This window comes from Rosa rugosa, chromosome 5, assembly GCF_958449725.1.
Source record: "Rosa rugosa chromosome 5, drRosRugo1.1, whole genome shotgun sequence".
Lineage (NCBI taxonomy): Eukaryota > Viridiplantae > Streptophyta > Magnoliopsida > Rosales > Rosaceae > Rosa > Rosa rugosa.
In genome coordinates this window covers 28,269,693-28,290,594 of record NC_084824.1, presented here as the reverse complement: position 1 = coordinate 28,290,594, position 20,902 = coordinate 28,269,693, and the positions used below count along the sequence as shown (strand labels likewise).

General features: G+C 37.1%; 2 protein-coding genes across 5 annotated transcripts; both read right to left on the bottom strand.

The window, feature by feature from the left end:
* Positions 1-7,922: 7,922 nt before the first annotated feature.
* LOC133713183 (protein PHOSPHATE STARVATION RESPONSE 1-like) lies at positions 7,923-10,030 on the bottom strand. Its single transcript, XM_062139304.1, has 5 exons — positions 9,023-10,030; positions 8,852-8,928; positions 8,703-8,739; positions 8,292-8,382; positions 7,923-8,040 (listed from the first exon to the last, which is right to left on the bottom strand). The coding sequence occupies exons 1-5, from the start codon at positions 9,288-9,290 to the stop codon at positions 7,923-7,925; spliced, it is 591 nt and encodes a 196-aa protein (XP_061995288.1). The 5' UTR covers positions 9,291-10,030.
* A 376-nt stretch (positions 10,031-10,406) lies between these two features.
* Positions 10,407-20,317, bottom strand: LOC133713182 (fanconi-associated nuclease 1 homolog). Of its 4 annotated transcripts, none has more exons than XM_062139301.1 (15): positions 20,103-20,313; positions 19,861-20,020; positions 18,830-19,254; positions 18,637-18,741; positions 17,924-18,182; positions 17,768-17,830; positions 16,978-17,052; positions 16,775-16,893; positions 15,563-15,633; positions 15,377-15,464; positions 15,145-15,258; positions 14,855-15,069; positions 12,593-12,866; positions 12,242-12,472; positions 10,407-11,510 (listed from the first exon to the last, which is right to left on the bottom strand). In XM_062139301.1, the coding sequence occupies exons 1-15, from the start codon at positions 20,199-20,201 to the stop codon at positions 11,073-11,075; spliced, it is 2,736 nt and encodes a 911-aa protein (XP_061995285.1). In that variant the 5' UTR covers positions 20,202-20,313; the 3' UTR covers positions 10,407-11,072. The 4 variants fall into 4 exon arrangements, with proteins under 4 accessions (XP_061995285.1, XP_061995284.1, XP_061995287.1 ...); XM_062139300.1 differs by having other exon boundaries at positions 15,145-15,285; positions 20,103-20,312; XM_062139302.1 differs by having other exon boundaries at positions 11,297-11,510; positions 12,242-12,476; positions 15,145-15,285; positions 20,103-20,317.
* Positions 20,318-20,902: the final 585 nt, after the last annotated feature.

Sequence of the window (20,902 nt, the reverse complement as noted above, 5' to 3'; positions counted from 1 at the left end):
TATGCCAAAAATAGCAACGCCAATAGGTTCTTAGTATTCAACTCTGATGTTAAGAAAGTTGCAAACAACACTGTCATAGAATCTAGAGACGCTGCTTTCTTTGAAGATTTCTTTCCTTTCAAAACCCGAATTCCAAAGGAAGTACAAATTAGAGACAAACCTTCCAGTTCAACCACAAATGAAAATGCAGAACCTTTAGATCCTAGAAGGAGTAAAAGGGCTAGAGTAGAAAAGAAATTTGGAGATGATTTCTACACCTTTTCAATAGAAGGGCCGGGAACCCACAACTTGTCAGGAAGCCACTTCATCTATAGATGCACCTTTTTGGAAAGAGGCAATAAGTGATGAGTTTCAATCTATTATCCAAAACAACACTTGGGTGTTAACAAATTTGCCTCCTGGAAGCAAAGCAATAGGTTGCAAATGAGTGTTTAGAAAGAAATTGAAACCTGACAGAAGTATATAGACAAATACAAGGCTAGGCTAGTAGCTAAGGGGTTTACACAAAAGAAGGACTTAGATTACTTTGACACTTATTCACCTGTCACTAGGATTACCACCATTAGGACTTTAATATCCTTAACATCCGTACATAATCTAGTCATTCACCAAATGGACGTGAAGACCGCATTCTTGAATGGAGATTTAGATGAAGAGATTTACATGGAGCAACCTGTGGGATTTATAGTTAAAGGTCAAGAGCATAAGGTCTGTAGGTTAGTTCAGTCTTTATATGGCCTTAAGCAAGCTCCTAAACAATGCCATGAAAAGTTTGACAAAGTGATCCTAGATTATGATTTTAAGATCAATAGTCATGACAAATGTTTATACTCCAAAGTAGAAAATGGGGAACACGTGATTTTATGTTTATATGTTGATGATATATTGATCTTTGGGACAAATTTGGAGATTGTTAATAAAGTAAAATCATATCTATCCAAGAACTTTGACATGAAAGACATGGGAGAAGCCCATGTGATTTTAGGAATGAAAATTGAGAGAACCTCTGAAGGTATATTTTTGAGTCAATCTAGCAACATTGAAAAGATGTTGAAGAAGTTCAATTATTTTGAGGTCAAACCCGTGTCGACACCTTATGACTCAAACATCCACTTGAAGGAAAATCAAGGAGAACCTTGTTCACAATTGAAGTATTCTCAAATGATAGGTTCTTGACTGTACATTGCAAATAAGACTAGGCCAGATATTGCTTATGCAGTTGGGAGACTAAGTAGATATACACATAACCTAGTAAGGAGCATTAGAATGCTTTGGAGAGAGTCTTTAAATACCTTAGAGGTACACTTAATTACTCATTGTGCTATAAGGGATTCCCTAATGTGTTAGAGGGTTATAGTGATACAGATAATGAGGATGTGAAGTCTACTAGTGGTTACATATTCTTATTAGGGGGAGGAGCAATTTCTTGGGGATCAAAGAAGCAAACCATAATCACTAGAAGCACCACACAATCAAAACTTGTAGCTCTAGATGTCACTTGTACTGAGGCTGAGTGGATTAAGAGTTTGTTGATAGAAATACCTTTAGTAGAAAAACCCTTATCTGCTATACCTGTACATTGTGATTGTAATGCAGTGATAGACTTGCTAAAGCAATCTCACACGAACCAGAAGATGAACAGACATATACATGTGAGATATAAATCTGTGAAGGGCCTAATTAGAAAGAGCATTGTCACTTTAGACTCTGTAAAGTCAGAGAATAATATTGCAGACCATTTGACTAAGGGTCTTTCTAGGAGCAGAGTCCTAGAATTGTCGAGGGGGATGGGCTTAAGACCACAAGGGAGTCACCTAGGGAGGCAACCCAACTTCTGTGATTGGAGATCCCATGAAGGAAGTTCAATGGGTAGAAACAATCCATACTGCGTGATTCATTAATTAAGCATTATTTTATATGATGGAGATATCCTAAATGAGATATTGAGATATTCTCCGCTCATCCCTATGACATGAGTGCTATATAATGTAACGTTAGGAAGGGACTTAAAGTATCCCTAAATGAGTTTCGAAGCGGGCAATCTCCCTCGGGGTGCAGGTCACATGTTCCCTTGGAGAACTCACCTAGTGAGAGTCGTCGTGAGGCCGCGATCGTGAGAATTGGGTTGTTCTCTAAAAACTCTCATGAGAATCAAGATTGAGTGCATGGCCATAAATAGCGCTACCCCGCATCCAAGTCTTAACCAATACTATGTGTGTAATACGTTGAAGTTTGATCAAAGGGGCTGAGTTCAAGACTGTGACACTCAGGTTCTCAGATGGAAACTATTATCACTAAGTGTAGGTTCAAGCCCGGAAGGCACCTACACCTACTGCATAGTATTATGTTGCCCCTATGTATATATATATATATATTATTTTCTATGCTTTTAAAGATTTTAAAACCTTTTGTGGGGGATTGTTGGTATTTTAAAAGATTTTAAAATATTTAATTTGATTTTCAATTTTCAATTTGTAACTAATTATTCTTTTAATCCTATAATTATTTGGGGGTTATAGGAGTTTCATTTTGGGATTTAATTTTCTGATTTTATGGTGTGTTTTATGATGGAGGTTACATGAGATAATTGGAGCCTATAAAAGGCAACAATGTTCCCAAGTTGTTTACAACAAAAGGGTTATCTCTACTCCTCATTTGCTTACTACCACTTCATTACTACCTTCCATATTTTACTATTATTTTGGGCAACAGTTCTGTGACTTGGAGATTCTATCCGACTGTGAACGTGCTCATAGAGGACCTTTGGTTGCTTATATTGGGGTCGTATCTTGGAGTCTTGTAGATCGTCAGCACCTGCACGTAGGGAGGCTACAAAGGCGCGCTTTAGGACAGCGTCTTTTGACGTGCTTCACCATACTAGGCATGTTTTCTCACTTTGGTTTTACTATATATATATATATACAGATCCTATCCAGAGCGGAGCTCCGCTTTGAAAATTTACGTGTGAAGTTCGAGTTTTGGGTCACTTTTCGGTTGCATATCCACATCTCGACCGTTCAGTTTTTAGGTACTAGTGTATAGATCGTCTCTGCAAATTTTCAGCCAAAATGATGATCGTTAAGGCATTGATAATTGCCTTAAAGCTAGTACGGTTCAGGTTGACAGATTCAGTCCGTCCATTGGTTTAAGCGAGTTAGATACCTTAACGATCATCAATTTGGCTGAAAATTTGCAGAGAGAATCTATACACTAGTACCTAAAAACTGAACGGTCGAGATGTGGATATGCGACCAAAAAGTGGCCCAAAACTCGAACTTCACACGTTAATTTCAAAGCGGAGCTCCGCTCTGGATTGGATCTGTATATATATATATATATATATATATATATATATATATTATCTATTAGCCTATCTATTTTTTATCTTAACTTTTCTTTCTTTTATTTTACCAAATTTATTTTCTATTTCAATCAATTTTACAAAGAAAAAAACCCAAAATTTTACAACATATATTCTGTACATAACCGTTTCTCTTTATATTCCTAGAACATAACAGTTTCCCTTTGTATTCCTAGATTATAGTTAGCATTGATAGATGATAGCTTGATCATAGGAGAAACTAACTTGTAGCCAAAGTCTGCTTGCTGTATATGTACATCGATTGACATCAATGAAATTTACTTCAGCCAATTCTTCTTCTTTCAGTTCTCCATCTGCAAACTGCAATGAATAGGTTGTTGGTGAAAATTCGTCGTGACATTGAGAAGAAGAAAAATGATGCCTCGCAAATGAAGCAGCCATTGTTGCAGCTACGGTTGGTTACAAGATTAAGTGTTCCAATTAACCCTGACAATGTGGTTGAAGACCATGTCGCGCCCTTTAGACCCCTTCTTTGATTAATACTTAATTAATTAACGGCTAAGCGATTTCATAACCTGAGCTTTCCTTAACCAGCTGACCGCCTTTGGCGCCTTAGCCTCCCTTTCTTTATATCGACAACATAAAGAGAGAACACAGTACTTCTCCTTGTTATCCTTTATTATAAAGAACTTGTTAAACTACTACACAGTCGAACACATGATTCCTCACTTATAAATGAAAAACTTATCCACTAGAAACGGCGGAAACAAAAAGAAAAAGAAAAAAAAAATTATGCAATTTTTTGTAAAAGATAACCGTCTTCGCTAAAAGAAAATTATTTACAGCTTTTCCCACTAGAATTACTTTGTCAATATCCTTCTTTAGACAGTTTATGACTTTTACACTTGGACTACATCAAACAGATTTATTTATTGATTTATTAATTTAAATAAGCATCTATTTCTTTAAAAGACAGTGTGCAGTAGGCTTGTTTCTCCAAAGCTAGCTTTTTCTCTTATTGAGAAAACCTCATTTTTCTATAAACAATCACCCATCCTCTGGTCACTTCCCGTTGAGAGCTGGTGGTGCTAACCACACCCTTTATGGGTTTCTTTTATCCAGCTTGAGCTCAGATATAAGCAATTTTCCTTTTCAATTTCTTTTTGTCCCTTAGATCGATCCATACATGGACTTATTCATCAAAAATCTTTTCAGAAATTAAGAAAAAACTTACCCATTTTGTTTCTGGAAAATTTTCAAGCTAGTCTCTTCTCATTAAGAGTCACTGGCATTAGGCACACGATTTATCAATTTTCTTTATCAAGCTTAAGCTCATGAGGTTTATTTATTTATTTATTTTGTCTCATAGGTTTCAACTTAGATCTATTTTTGAAAGGGCAACTTAGATCTATTTATCAAAACTTAAAATTGTTAATAACGATTCTTTCTAGAAAATCTTAGTACTATGGTTTATTCTCATTGAGAGTCTGTGATGATATTCACACTCTTTATATGTTTTTTTTTACCAAGTTTCAGTTCAGATTTGAGGCTTATTGCTTGTCCGTTTTATTTTCCAGTTATTCCCAAATATTAAAAACATAGATCAATTTATCAATACCGCAAATTCTGAAGAAAAATACTTTATATGACATCTATGTGCTTTGGTCTCTATAGGTTTTTAAACCAGATCAGCTCGGATCTGAAGCATCCTTGAGAATTGTTAGTGCTACACATGTCATCCATCAACGTACTTTCTGAGCCGAATAAGTTCAAATCTGAGGTTTTTATTTTTCCTTTTATTTTTATTTTTTTCCCTTTGCTTTTCTCGATCTCCTAGACCTAGTCATGAAATTATTTTTTTAAATCATAATTTCACCTAGAGGTGAAGCTTAATGCACGGATGTTTTTTTTTTTTTTTTTAATCTCATGTTTAAAAAAAATTTATTTCTAGAAAATCATGAGATTTCTTCTCCTTGAGAGTCGGTGATGCTACTCACACCCTTTATATATTTTCTTTATAAAGTTTAAGCAAAGATTTGAAGCTTCTTGCATTCCGCTTTATTTGTTCAGTTTTCCCCAAACAATTTTCATTTATCAAGACCCGAAATTTTCAAGATTTTTTCTATATAAAATCTTATATAATTAAGTAAATTCTTCAAGGAATGGTTAAATTTTTGAACTACCATATATGCCCTCATATAATATAAATATTAATAAATAAATTATTTCTATATGAAGATAAGATAGTCAATACACTATATTATATTTGAAAAATCTACAATACCTCCTATGAAAAAAGAAAAAGCTTCCCTAAAATTAGGAGATAAATTACTGTAACTTTTTTTATTTTAAAAAATAAAAGTCAATTAACATGTGCGGAGCACATGTTAAGGGGCTAGTATATCTTTTTTTTTTTTTTTTTTTTGAAATAGAAGTTGAATTCATTAGATCAACAGCAAATAGGCTGAAGTCTACCAAAACTTACATAAGAAATCCGGTAAAAACCGGAGTAACCTACCTAAGCTAAAGCAAACCTTTAAAGATCACTGGGTCGCTCACATTTAAGCGAGCCTATACAAGAATGAAAAAACCTCGCCTCCTACGGAAAGAAATCATTCAACTAGCCCTCACTTGCCAATCACGCAATTGTGGTACAAACAAGAGACTAGAAACGTCATAGAAGACTCATAGAAGTTAATCCAACCTCACACAGGCTCAAACCCTAATACATTAGGGCCCCAATTGTCTTGACCCGAGCCCAAGCCCGTAGGCCCAAGCCCAAGTCCAGTCTTGTCTTGCAGGAATAAATCTTTTTGCAGAAATAAAATCAAATAGGCCCATCAGCCCAAGATTGAGCCCAGGCCCCTGCCCCATCAGCCCAAAATTGATCCCAGGCCCAACCCCAAGCAAACAGAGGAGGAGCCTCTCGACACCGCTGCTCCTTCGCCGGCATGTCCTCCGGCGGCCAACCCTTGGCCCACCATATCGGAAGTGCACCAACTCGCCGAACCCGCCGCCTTGCCTCGACTAGATCAACCGCTTCCTCACCACCAGCGACCTCGATCGAGCTTGACGCTGCCCCAAAGGCCGAAGCCTCCCTTGCAGCGAATTCCGATCACCACCAACTGATGATCAACGCCGATCCAAACCCAGCGGCCGGATCTTCACACCAACCCAACCAGAGATGGAACGCTGACACGTGATCCCAGCGCCGATCTGCTACACCAAAGTCTCGATCGAAACCCGACCTCGATCTGTTACACCTGTCGGGCTTTAACCAAATCCGGCCAGCCCACCCCGCAACCCTTGAAGAAACGGTGAGGGGAAGGTACTCGACGACAAGTGTCGCTACGCAGGTCGGGATCCGGGAGGATGGCGCCGCCGTTGTGAACTCGAAACCCTAGGAGAGGCAGGGTTTCGCTCTTGTATTAAATTGTGGGGCTAGTATATCTTAATTAAGTACCCTTGCTTTGCTTTTTTTTTATTATTAATTTTTTTTATACATCTTCTAAACCTAAACATAGATCTATTTATTGTAATCCAAATACTCAATATTTCTTAAGAACTTTTTTCGTGAAATAAGACAGAAGAATGAGTCCATTTTCGGCTCAAGCTGAATTTTGTTTAAATTGTCTTTCTATTTCATTTAGTAGATTTAAGTCAATCCACCTAATTTTTTTGTCTACAACCCAGTGTCCCAGCTAACCTAAATTTTTAATCTAAGCTCTGCCTCTACGGGCACCACCTCCTTCCCTTGGTTGCATGCAACTCACACATTTTTCCTCCACGGGTCCATTGATTCCATTCACCGTTAATTAATTTTTGTTTGTAATGTCAATTAACTGCCGGGTGAGATCCTAACTCCTGAGGTACTGCAGTTTTTTTTGGTCGAATCCTGAGGTACTACAGGTTGTTGTAGGGGTGGATATCTGGCGTCGTTGACGACTCAGGTGCACAATTTATTGCATTCTAATTAGACTTTCTAGATTAAATTTGCAGGGAGATTGAAGAAAGAAAAACCTTACATCTTTCACTAGATCTAATTTTCTTAGGTAAATTTGCATGATCTACTTTATTTTTATTTTCTTGGGGCATATAGGTAGAATAGAATTTCTCATATCCATATATACTATATATAAACTTTCCTTTTAGGGGGTTAATGGTTTATGATTTTTAGCATGCTCGAAATTTGCTAAAAAGATAGGATACACCGGCACCAAGTGTTACATATGTACATTTAAAAAAAAAAAATAAACTAGCAACAAATTTTGGGTTACATAGCAGAGGGATCAAACCCTTCTAGCCTAGTTCTAAGTTCCCAACCCAATTCTCAATTCCCCTTCACCACGTACATACGTGCATGATTGGTTTTAACCAAGAGTGAGTTCTAGAGAGACCTCATTTACATTAGAACTACTCCCAGCTTCGCTTAGCCTAAATCTCTGGGAATAAGAAGCATTTGATGATGATGAGTTGAGTGATGGAGGCATCGTGACATCAATAGCTCCTCTACTATTAGCCTCAGTTTTTTTATCATCATTATTGTTATCCTGTAAAAGCCATATATATGCACACATATATGAATAAGTTCACTGTACATTTAGAGCCAGCAATAAGAAGAGAGTGAAGAGAGATCGACTTGTACTCGAGTATTATTGGTTAATCCCCAAAATAGATTTGACAAGATGTGGTTAGTTTTCATGTTCTTCTCATCTTTCCTGCAAAAAATACGTTAGCTAGCAAAGTCAAAAGACATTGTTATATATTCTCAAAGGTAAATCCTACTTACCCAACAACGCACCCTATGAAAGCAATAACATAGTTTCTATTGCTTGCAATAGACAGGATGCATCATTGTACATGATTTTCATCACCCTATTACTATTTTGGCAGTACCTGTTATTTCTTTATTTTATTTTTATTATTATTACTATTATTTGTTTTTGGTGGAGAAGGAGGATGTCAATACCAGGGTGGAGTAGCGGAGCTATTAATTGATTCAGGTAGGTACGAGTACTTCCCCTTCTCATTCGCCTTTGCTCTTGCAGCTGCTGCTGCTTCTGCAACAGATCTCAGTTAGAGATTAATTAATAAGAAAAAGGTCGATTAATCTAGAATAAGGTGCCAAATATGCACATGTGTGTGTGTGTTGAGCCACGCTTTGATGTTCTTCTTTCTCATCATGGGATTTCTCATTAACTTCATCGTATCCTGGCTATACATGATCAACACCAGTTAGACTGGACTAATAATGCAGCATGCAAATTATGATCTAATGATCATTTCAACGAAATTATCAATTTTACTGATTGAATGAAAATATTAGTCAAGGAAATTTGGGTGTGAGGCATGTATGAAAACAAATTTTGTTAATATATACCTTGTATGAGTTCTTCATGTTTCATGTTTCTGTACTTCTGTTCATAGAAAACCTCAACCGTGAGAAAAAAAAAAAAACCCAGTTGAACCTCCTGCCAAAAAGAAAGGGCTGCGGATAGTTCAAAACAGAAATCTACATTAATGGCTTACCTGAAGATGGCTTTTTACATGATTCATGGTGAGACCTTCAACATTCATGATCCTCAAGATCTTCTTTGGAGTGGCTCCTGAAATGGGAAAAGATAGATAAACAAATAAATAAACAAACACAAAATGTTGGGAGAGGCTAACATAGAAATGAGAGAGAGGTTAGATAATCACTGTCTTCTCCTCCAAGGATATCAACTGCATGCACAAAACAGCGGTGGAGATGAGGTGTCCAGCGAATCCGAGGAAGTTCGGAGCGAACATAAGGTCTAACCATAGCAGTTAACTGGCCAGTAGGTCTCGGCCTTTCAGCTGGCAGATTCTTCTGTTGAAGTTCAGTTCTCCTTTCTTGATTCTCATGGGATGAGAATTGTATTTGTTCACCATTGTGTGATCCCCTAGAAAAGCTCCCTTCACTTGATTCAACCTTGTTCGTTGCCATACTTGGAGAGTGAGAGAGCTTTTATTTTTTATTTATTTTATCAGAAGAGATTCAAAGAGCTGGCTAGAGAGCTCGATGGGGGCAATTGCAACATACACAAGAAAACAGAATAAATACAGAAGGTGACCTCTTTGCTCATTTTGTCGTTGTGTCCTTTGGTAGCAGCTTTTCTCATCCCCAGAGAGACACTTCAGTCATTAGATTAGGGTTTTCACTTGTAAAAAATAATAATAGTAAAAAAAGACACTCAGCACAGAATTTCAGGCCTGTCCCAGGTAATCCGGTTGTACTGCCTTTATGATTGGGTGAAAGTGAAAGAAAGTCATATACCGTTCAATTCAACTTCAAGTTCTGGGTGTTGATGCTGTCAGTTTCTTACCAGGTATACATTCTTTATCAACCCGACTACCCGGCACTATCCAAAACTAAAAGAGCTTGGGAAAGGTATCTAGGTAAAATTTGATCCACGAGAAAGAGCCAGTAAAGCAAACGTTATAAGAGAGAGAATTAAACGGGTTGACACAAGAAGCCAAAGAACATTATGCAAAAACTATGCATTCTTAAAGAAACATCCTTGAGACTCAGTAGTCACTAGTCAGGCCTTGAAACAATCAACAAAATCTATCATGTGTGGGTTTAATGCTAGGAACATAAATTGTTTGATGACACTCCAGAAATCTCGACCATAGGAACTGCAATATGCAGCTTTTCTTCTCTCTTCAGTGTGTCTGAACTTTTGGTCAAATTTCTTATGTATTTCGAATTTTTTGGTAACAGAATCAAGAGGCGTGGCTTATGTTTTTGCCGCAAGAAAGCGTCGCTTAGTCTACATTCCGGAGGAAGACGAAGATGAAGTCTCAGATACAGAGTAACTGCGAGGCATACATTTTGTAAATATGGGGTGGAATAGAGAACAAATTCACAGAGTGAGGAGGGAGTTGTAGAATTTCCTAGTTTCTTTTCTTTTGTGGTTTTTAGGAAAAAATTCATAGCATTGTCTGACAGTGGAAACAAGGTACATGTTGATCTGAACCATAGTAGAGTACTAGACAGCTCTGTCATCGGAGCCATTTTAGGGTTTAGGGCAAGGGCAATAATCTTGCTGAAAACCAGGAATGACGTTATGATGCAAAATGCTTGAATCATTATTTTGTTCCATTTGAATTAATTGGTCACGAGTTTAGATGATTAACATCTAGTAACAGTGTAAACCAGTTATCCCAAATTCCAGCAATTTATACCATAAAACAACAAATTATGGCCGCTTTTTTTCTCTGGTTACATAATGGCCTTTTGCAAGTAGAGCTTATCTAGAATGGGGACACAATGTGCTAAAGCACATGGAATTTAAAGTCCCTTAACAAACATGAAATGGCCATCTTTCCCTAATATCCAGAAAAGCTTGAATCCCGCCTCAGAAATGCATTATGATCTACTTGTCTCAACTTCTATCTCTGGGAAACCATCTTCAAGCTGAACACGAAATGGCCATCTTTCCCTAATATCCAGAAAAGCTTGAATCCAGCCTCAGAAATGCATTACGATCTACTTGCCTCAACTTCTATCACTGGGAAGCCATCTTCAAGGTGAAAGCTTGGCAGTCAAGTACTTGCCAATCCTAGAATTATCCGATAATAATTCTGGAGTTTGAAGGGTAAACTCATTTAAGAGCAGATCCAGTTGCTATATTGCACTTTTAATCCTAGTAAATTCTTCAGTGTTAAGTCTTTCCTCGTGGATGCCTTTCTCATTCCAATTGAAAACCAAATCAGCCTAGAAGGTTCAGACAATAGGGCTCACTTTACAGACCTCGGCATTGAATCCACAATCCATTAAAAGCAATAGCCATGCTCGCTGCTGTTCAGAGAGTCTATCCCTGGGGCCTTTAACTTCAACAAGCTTTGCTTCACCTCTGTATTTCCCATGAAAGCGCCACAGAAGTAAATCTGGCATTCCACTTGACCAACTACGATAATCTTGTGCAAGATGTCGACAAAATGCAGCCACACAAGGGCCACCAATGCATGTAACAGCTGCCCGAAGCTCAGAGAGGGAATGTCGCCCCCAGTTAACTCCTCTACACGCCGTTCCCTCATGTAACTCCCATGAAGTGATGAGAATCTCCTCAGCCATACCATCATGAATTTTCTGTAGGTGAGACTCGATTTGGTTCTTTCTCACTAAATAAAAGCTCTCAGTCTCTAAATCCAAGGGAGCAGTCTGCAAAATGAAGTTCATGGTTTCTAAATCTATTGATGAGAGCAAGACCTATCTATTGACAAAAAGACCATATGTAATTAATAAAAAAAAGATTAAAAAATAAATAAAAAAAGAACAACATTACGGGAAAACAAGTTTATTTCAAACAAGTGACAAAACGATCACAACTGGAAAACCATATTAACCAATAGACCTTCAATAACAGCAATGACTGGGCATCTTATATTCAAACAACTGAAAAATGTTTATGCCCAGGATCAAATAAGTCTTTATCTTTTTGCACTGGATATAGATAAGATTACATAATTTATATGCGATCATGTGTATACCAGATCAAATTATAATATGGGGGATGAAATTGGCACCCCCTTTTTTACAAACCACACCCCCTGCATGAGTAATCTTTTCAATAGACATGTGCATGGAGGGGTGTGGTTTGTTAAAAAGGCGGTGTTAATTTCACTCCCCTTTAACATCTATATGGAATGATGTGCTAGGAGCTCATGATTCTTATATGATATCATAGTTGATGAAAGCAGTTGACATCATAGTTAATCTAATACTAAATCTATGGAGGTGGTCTAAGGGCTAAGGGCTTTTCTTCAAGTACCAATAAGAGTATTGGCAGAGGCGGTCCACAGAATTATTGATACCACTGTCTTATGAATATGTATGTACGTCTGAGTGTACATAAGTTAGCAAATCACAAAAATTAAGAGTCGAAACCATGCCTGAAATCTGGTGCGGAAGACATTTGGTACATTGGAAAATATAATATCCCACATAAGAAGTCCAAAAATAGTCAACCAAATGCCACTCTCTGTATGAACACCCTGCCATCCACCTTCCTCGGCATAATACTGCAGAGCTAGCTGCTCTACACCACATTGCTCCCCATCTTCTCCATAAAACCTGCTCTTCGTGCCTATTGCACAATTTAGAGGTCTCCCTTGAACATTGACCTAACTTGTTGAACAGAAGACGTGAGTAGGAAAACTTATATCATAACATGTTAAGAAATTAGGAAACATATGTTACATTTAACTTTACAGTTAAAAAGTATAGAGAGATTAAACAATTACCTCCATGATCTTCCTCTTGACAGACTCTGCAAAACTAGGAGTTTTCCATCGCCTCGGTGGTTTTCCCAAGCGAAGGACTCTCCTTTGAAGTGCCACTCTTGAACCAGCACGCACCCATTCATCTAGTAACCCATTTTCAGCAACCAAAAGGCTCTCATTCAGATAGCACATGTGCTCCAAATCAATTGATAACCTTAGTGTCCAGTATCCTCTTCTACCGTCACGAGCAAAACAATTCAGCAGCCTTTTCAGTAAATAGATAGCTTCATTGTACCTGAGTGGAAAAATTAAGCTATTCAGTGTGCTAAACAGATTATTTTCACCAATGTAATTCAAAGACCCCTACTTTATCCCCTATGAACACACTTTTCCAGCATTTCAATTGGCAGACCCAAACTAATTAACAGCAATCCTCCAGACATGTATGGGTTAGTGACGCAATGAGCTTGGCTATTACTAGAGAATATAGCCAACTGAAACTCAATGATATGAGCAAGCATCTATACATGTTCCCTAAGAACAATATTTGGTCATTATGGTGACAACCATGACCTTTAAAAATACATTCAAGTTACTTTTACAGTAAGTAGCATATGTTCCAACAGGAACCTTATTCTAGCTCATAGTCAAAAGATTATAGTCAAAAGTTCTTGATTCACCTTAGTAGCTCCTGCTTTAATTTTTCAGTTTTCTCCTTCTGATCAACACTAGTGGCTCTAAATATCAACCTACTGGACTTTCCCAACACCCCATACTTCCAACCTTAAACCATCTATAACCCAAAAAACATCGCTGTGAGATCACTGCACCCTCATCCCAAAGAAATGAGGCTTTTTCTCCCAGGTTAAACCCTAACTCCAAGCCTGATTCTCTCCTTGTGCTGAGACTTAGATTGGAGTTTGTGAAAAGTGATGTCGCAGTTGGTCTTTATTAGTGAATGTTCTGTTCAGTTTCATGGCCTTATGACAACATGCAAATTTGTGTTGAGGTTTGCAATGTTTCTGGTAAGCACGGGTTTGCAATGTTTCTGGTAAGCACGGTTTTGAGATGACTCATCTGTTTATGTGAATACCTGTTACTCCCCCATATTCCTCCACAAGTAACCTAGGCAGGCTTTAAAAGGCTAGACATTGGTCATGCTGCTATCAAACTTATTCACTTGGTTATTAAAAAAGGAATTTCAATATATTGAGCGGAGAATGCCTCTAATGACAGTGAACTGATTATGAAGCATGATGACCCAGTTTTATTGAAACCAAGTGATATCGAACAGGTTACTGAAGGGTGTTCTCTCAAGTGTATTTGAATCCAAACCAGTACTCTAGATAATTAGAGACACCCTCCCCATCAAAGCATGAAATTCGTTTTGATAAACAAATAGGGGAACACATTTCAAGGCGGAGTGAATATGCCAAAGCCTGTCAAAGCTACCTCTTCACTGAGGAAGTTGGCAAATACATCACATAAGTACAAGCCTAGCACAAAAACAGATACCTGATCAATCAAGACTGTGCTTAACAAAATCAGGATGTCAATAAAGAGACATAAGGCTGAACAGATCATTCTCCACACTAAAACCAACCACCAAATCATTTTCCACAATCCATACCCACACATGGGAAGACCTTTAAGTTAAAATATACAAGAAAGGGACTGAGGAAATGTCCTTAATTGCTTGATGTAGGAAACATGATCTACATCAAGTTCAGGCAGCTTATATTCAGATATCATTATTAGCGTGTGAAATGAATCACGTAGCTTATCTTTGCTTGTTGTAATAGAATCTTCATAGCCAAGCCCTACAGCAGTCATCTGCCTTTGAATATCAGCATTCTAGAAACTATCTCTAAAATCAGGACTTCCTATTCTGTACTAAGGGCAGTCAGTGGATAAAAGACAAGTATGTTTTGGAAATAAAGAACCAAAAAAAATCATAACATGCCAAAAAATAACATATATACACAACAGTAACATTAGTTCCCAAAATCTATAAAGGAATATAATTGCTTGCATACCACACATATGGCAGATATGATGAGTTGCAATGTCAGTTGTCTCTAGTTCAACGTGTGCAGTGACTATAATAATAAAACGTGCATATGAGATCACAACTTTTTTTTTAAATAAAACGATAATATGTTCTGGCTACCACATGCATAGTCCATACGATTCCATACCATGCTAACTAAAACGATAGACTAATATATAATTTGCAGCAGAAGCATCAATATGACCAATGATATGAAATTCCAAGATGCATACCTATGCTCACGCTCAAGAAAAGAAATTCCTAGTAAAACCACTTTTGAGTAGACAAATGTTGCTGAAAAGTGGGAAAGGAATGGAGCCATTGATTCAGAGGTCAAGGATTGAACTGGATTTGATAAATGGGAATCAGCTATTTTTATGCACTTTAAGACCAATCCAGTGTTGCTTCCATCAAGAGCTTCATCAACTATTTGTGCCACTTCAATAGCCTGCAAAACAAAACCATTAGATATAGTAAAGGCAAGTGTGGGCATCAATACTTTTGCATAAAGATAAAAGGACACCTCTTCATAGCCAAGCAAGTCATCTCGAGCTGAGAAAATTTGTTGTGAGACTATGCACTTGTAAGTTGGATACTTGATTATTCCCAAATCCACCAGTAGAAATGCTGAGAGATCCTGTTCACCATTCAGGAAGAAAAGCCTCTGCATAAAATGAAAAAAAAAAATGAAAAGAAAGAAATTACATGTAAAGAAACTTCCTGATTAAATCAAACATTAGCTGTAACAAAAGCACCTCAGCACGCCAGATAAGGGACTCCGCATTTGAAGATATCCTAACACAGGATCCTGTTCTATGCAAAACCATACTAGGTAGTAATGGGCTGCACATTAGCAAACCACAGGAAAGAGATCTTAAATAAAATAATGAAGTAACATTATTTACGTATCAAAAGGATCATTAACAGAGAAATATATATACCACAAATCTTCATTGTAAGAAGATATAAGAGATGCAATGAGATCCATCTTTCTTAGGCCACGATTGCAACTCTGTAGCCTCAGTAGAAGCGCATAATTAGAGCAAACCCATCAGATAACAAAGAAAGAAAATCATGAAACCACATTCCTATCAAAGAGCAGTAGCGTGTGAGTACATTATTTCAAGGCAAAGCGTTCATCAACACAAGAAATAGCTCAAGATACAGCACTAAACGTCCATAAATGTTCATGTACACACAAACAAGAACACCCGAGCGCACACAAAAACTGTTATGTGACGTAATCTAACAAAGTGAAGAAAATGTTTGACCCGTATCTGTCCACACAGTAGCTCTTCATGTGTGGTCATCGAAAGCCAATTCATCACTTTAGGAGATTAAACTAGGGACGCAACCAAATTTAGAAAGATCCACCCGAAATGCTCCACTCAATGAATTAAGTCAACAAGGAACAAAAAATTCCAAGTTCAGTGACATACCTAGCAAAATAATTAAACCAGAACAGTTCTTATTCCTTTAAACAAAATTAAGAGAAGTTGATACAGAACCTAGATAGATTGAACTTGGAATTTTTTGTTCCTAGTTGACAAAATTAAGAGATGTTTGACCCGTATCTGTCCACACAGTAGCTCTTCATGTGTAGTCATCAAAAGCCAATTCATCACTTTAGGAGCATAAACTAGGGACGCAACCAAATTTAGAAAGATCCACCCGAAATGCTCCACTCAATAAATTAAGTCAACTAGTAACAAAAAATTCCAAGTTAGTGACATACTTGGCAAAATAATTAAACCAGAACAGTTCTTATTCCTTTCAAAAATTAAGAGAAGTTGATAAGAACCTAGATAGATTGAACTTTCTGGTTTGGCTATAACCTTCTTTTAGAGAAATCAAACTAGAGAACAAGCACTGTAGGTTAAGTCCAAAGCAGTATATTCAAGTGAACACTCTCCAAAGTTGTAAATAGTGGTTGAGGAGGTTATTGCAGGTTTCATTTAAAGTGATGTAAAGTACATATGCAGAAACCAATCTCAGTCGGCTAATATAAACTGCTGATGGCCCTGAGCTTCTTTTCTTTACAAAATACTTGAATTCATTTTAACACTCCAACACTGGTATAGAGTTTAATGAGATGATCTCTAAAAGAAAGTCTGCAAAGATGATGCCAATAGATATATATTTTAGATGTCAACCTGCTTAAGGATGCACAAGATTTCACGTAGATCAGATACAGTGAGCAAATCCAAAATCTCCTTAATATCATCATCAGATAGTTTATTTGTAATTTCAAAGCAAGATCCATACCCTGTCTCTGCAATATTACAAACAAATTAGCCATCAACCTTAATCTGAATTTTAAAACATACAGCATATCCAACTGATAGTATTCTATTACCAGATAGCTCTTTCACTGCTTGTTGGGGATCCAGTACTTCTGGGTATGAAATAGCAGACAGCCGAAACCATGGGCCTGACCAAGAAAACCATCATAATAAATCTCTTTTTTTTTTCTTTTTCTTTTTTTTGTGCAATGGGGGGGATACTCAATCAATTTCTAGAAAAGAAAAAACTTTTAAATTCATGCAAATAGTTGATCTGTTGGTATAGCACAAGGATGTATATTAAAATTACAATTTCAAATTAAAAAATATTGCCGTTTCTTATCAACCAATTCTTATAGACCAGTCCTCTTTTCAGCATTTAAATGACCATGATGACAACCACTCAAATGATACCAGGTTTACTTATCATATAACACAAAAGTTGCACCCTAACATAAGGCAACTATAAGACACACTCCAGGCCTCCAAAAGGTGTGATTTCCTCAAGAATATGAGATTAGGAGACTTAGGAATAGCACTAAAATTTCATATTCTCCCATAAGTGAAGTTTGAACAGCATTTATGTTGGATAGGAAAGTGAATATTTTGTGATGGCCAGCAAAACTAGGGCATACAACAGAAGCCACACAGTACATAATATAAGGGTAGCTTATGTTGTGCCGATTACTATAAGATAAATGGGGACACGATTTTCCATAAGCTACCCTTTTCAAAAAATAAAAATAAAAAAGGCTACCTTATAGACAGCCATGTCGCCAGTTCTCTTACAGTATTCAGCAGAATAATTGAAAACATAAATAATACAACCATGCCTGTAATAAACATGATCTGGAAAGTACAAACCTTTCCGTGTATAAAGCCGAACAAATAGCCTCTGACTATCATCTGACATTGAAGTAAACGACTCTGCCAAAATGATACATATAACAGTCATAACTTGTGAAAAAGATTAAAAAGGAAACAATATGAATATCACAACACAAGCATTTGAATACATACCGATGAAATTCTTTTCATCATCTGTCAAGAGGTGAGAACTGTTTCTCAAAACCTCACGTATGAAAACACAAAAGTTATCCTGATATTTTATTGCACTGGGCGGACAGGACTTTGTAGATTCAATTACTTGCTGAGCATTTCTCCATAAACATTTGAAAACCTTGTCATCATTAAAGTCCTTATTATCACTGCTCTTGTGACACACTATCTGTATTGGGACAACATCAATAGAACGCTTGGGAACAGAGGTAACGCATCCCTGAAAGGAAACCCACAAGGAAATGAGAACGGAAACTATTATCCAGAGCAGGTAACGGGTAACTATTTTACAAATTTTGACACAATATGGAATTTTGGAAGTGAACCAACAGAAACATATGTTTTAAAAATCATATATATTGTCAAATAGAGTCGGAGAATCACACTTCACAAGTTATGCATATTTCATAATTTCAACACTCATTTGTTCCTCAGAATAATTAGCCTCATTAGTGGGACTCAAATTTTAATAGTACACTTTAACGTAATATAATAGTAATAAATAACAAAATATTAAACCTAAAATAGTTCATCAAAATATTCATGATGTTCTTTTATTTAGCAAAATTAATAACTAGAGCGTGTAAGACCCAGACATCATCTGCAAAATAAGACTGAGCAAGCAAGTGCATGAGGGGTTTATATAGATGTGTATCCAGCTTAAGAAATATTACCTCAAAATTTAAACGATACTGGTCTATCAGAGGAGACAAATACTCAGCTAGCTTGCGAGGGAGAAAACCAAGCATTTTAAGGCATCCTGAATCTGAATAAACAACCTAACCAAAGAAACATGTATGCCTTTAAATTTATAGTAAAAGTTGAAATCAAATCGATAGTAAAAGAAGCATGTGAAAGGGAATGAACCTTGATAGCATTAGGATCCTTAGCATTATCAGGATCTCTTGAGAGATAAATGCTTGCACCAAGATATAAATCAGTTTCATCACCAAACCTGCGGCCAACAATAAAAGTTTCAAGAATCACCCCATATATGTCGTCCTGAGTGATGTTCACATCAAAATCTGGCACCACACTGATCTTGTCCTTATTGATTGGGTTTCTGGATGGACTGTCAACCTGATTTTGACTTTCGTCAACAGCCCTTAAGTTAGACAACCCCCACAACGCATCTTGTACATGACTCTCATCATGAGCTGCAGGAAATAAATCATTTCCAAACTCTTTAGAGTCACAGGAAAAATTTTGAATTTTCGACACTGGGCAGAAGTTCAGCTCTAGAAGTGTGCGCTGGGTTAGCTTTCGTTTGGTTCCTCTAGATAGACACTCATCTGCAAGAAGCATCCAATTCGGTCAACTGATCAGAAACCGCTGAAGTTATATCATGATATAATTCTTAAGTCCCATTCAGAAACCTAAGCTATATAAATCCAAAAGATGTGTATTGTGAAATTCACAACACCTTACATAGTCCAGTAAGTAAACAATTCAACTTTTGATTCGCATACAAAATAGCATGTGTAATGCTGAGCATTTACCATCTCATACAAGAGAGAACGGTTAAGATGTTTTTTTTTTTTTTCGAATCAAGAAGAATAGCACTAAAAGGATTATGTCTAAACTGATTAGTCAAAGATGCCCAAGGGAAGCTAAAATTTCCATTTCTAAAGTAACTCCACCTCCTCCTCCTTGCCTTATGTTATTGCAAACCAACCGTCGAAATGAGAGACCTCCCTCCAACTAACAAACGATATCAATTCCATTTCTCGAGCTCATGATTTCCTTGTGAAAATGAAATTTCAAACCATTGAAATCATACAAACACCCTGAGTAACAAAGCTAAAAATGAAGCCCTATTGTTCTTAGACAGTGACTCATATGTCAGATATATCAGAGAGTAAAAAAAAAAAAACTCGAGTAGTAAAAAAAGGAAATACCCAGATGAGAATTGATGGTGTTGTTTTGGGCACTGAGTTTGACGCTGCAAACAGGGCAAGTAACAGAGCCCACCACAGTGTTTTCTTGCTCGTCTTGATTTGAAGAGCCTTCCAGCGACACGAGCTTGCCATTTGGATCGATATCCAGATTCAATAAGCCCTGCAGTGCAACCACCAGAATTGGATAAGAAAAGAAAGAAATGGGTTGAAAGAAGGAAAATGAGGGTTGAAGGTAGCTTTACCTGGGTGGTGGTAGGGGCGGAGAGGAGTGAATGACGATTGGGAAGGAAGCGCCTGCGTTTGCCCACCAATCGGCTCAAGCTTTCTCTTCCCTTTAGCATTTTCGATTTGGACCCGAGCTTCCCCTAATCTCTCTCTCTCTCTCTCCCGCCAACTGTCTTGTCTTCCCCTTCGAAATGTTAGGTCTCTGCTGCTTTATACTTTTACAACATTAATTTGGGTATTAACACCATTTTTTGGACCATACTTGTATCTGTTTTATCGTATAAAGTAATCATTTTTGGGGGAGTGAAATTTGCATTATAATTTTTACAAACCACACTCTTTAGCTATTGAAATTCCCAATTTACCGTTAACTTCTTTTCATCTTCCTCATTTGTCTTTTATTCTGCAATTTCTACTGCCTCGTTTGGTTCACGGAAATGAAAGGAAAGGAAATCAATTCCTTGTCTTTCCACAGGTATGGGAAATTGCAATTCCTATCAATTTTCCTTTCCAGTGTTTGGAAAAGTCAGGAATATGGTCATATATTTTCGTAATAAATGCAGGAAACTGGGAGGGAAAGTGAATCCTAAGGTGCGTGGGGGGGATATTCATACAGATAACCGTGTGAAAATATTTTTATTTTGCGGAAAACCTCCATTTTGCTGCTGTGAAAAGACACCACCATTTTGCCGCGGTGAAAAATTCTCCACTTTGCCATTGTTTTTGTTGTTGTAGTTGAGAAACCTGTTGATTGAAATTGAGGATAGCAACTGCTGTTGTTGTTATCTGAAATATTATTATAGCTTCTTTCATTGAA

What these genes read in the sequence shown, in the direction of transcription:
- LOC133713183 (XM_062139304.1), bottom strand. Translation starts at nt 9,290, where the DNA reads ATGGCAACGAACAAGGTTGAATCAAGTGAAGGGAGCTTTTCTAGGGGA. An exon ending in TATCCTTGGAGGAGAAGACA is followed by an intron (nt 8,929 to 9,022) that starts GTGATTATCTAA and finishes TTCCCATTTCAG; the next exon opens with GAGCCACTCCAAAGAAGATC. An exon ending in ATGTAAAAAGCCATCTTCAG is followed by an intron (nt 8,740 to 8,851) that starts GTAAGCCATTAA and finishes TTCTATGAACAG; the next exon opens with AAGTACAGAAACATGAAACA.
- LOC133713182 (XM_062139300.1), bottom strand. Translation starts at nt 20,201, where the DNA reads ATGCTAAAGGGAAGAGAAAGCTTGAGCCGATTGGTGGGCAAACGCAGG. An exon ending in CACCATCAATTCTCATCTGG is followed by an intron (nt 19,255 to 19,860) that starts GTATTTCCTTTT and finishes TGCTTCTTGCAG; the next exon opens with ATGAGTGTCTATCTAGAGGA. An exon ending in TCGGCTTTATACACGGAAAG is followed by an intron (nt 17,053 to 17,767) that starts GTTTGTACTTTC and finishes TTTCTTGGTCAG; the next exon opens with GCCCATGGTTTCGGCTGTCT.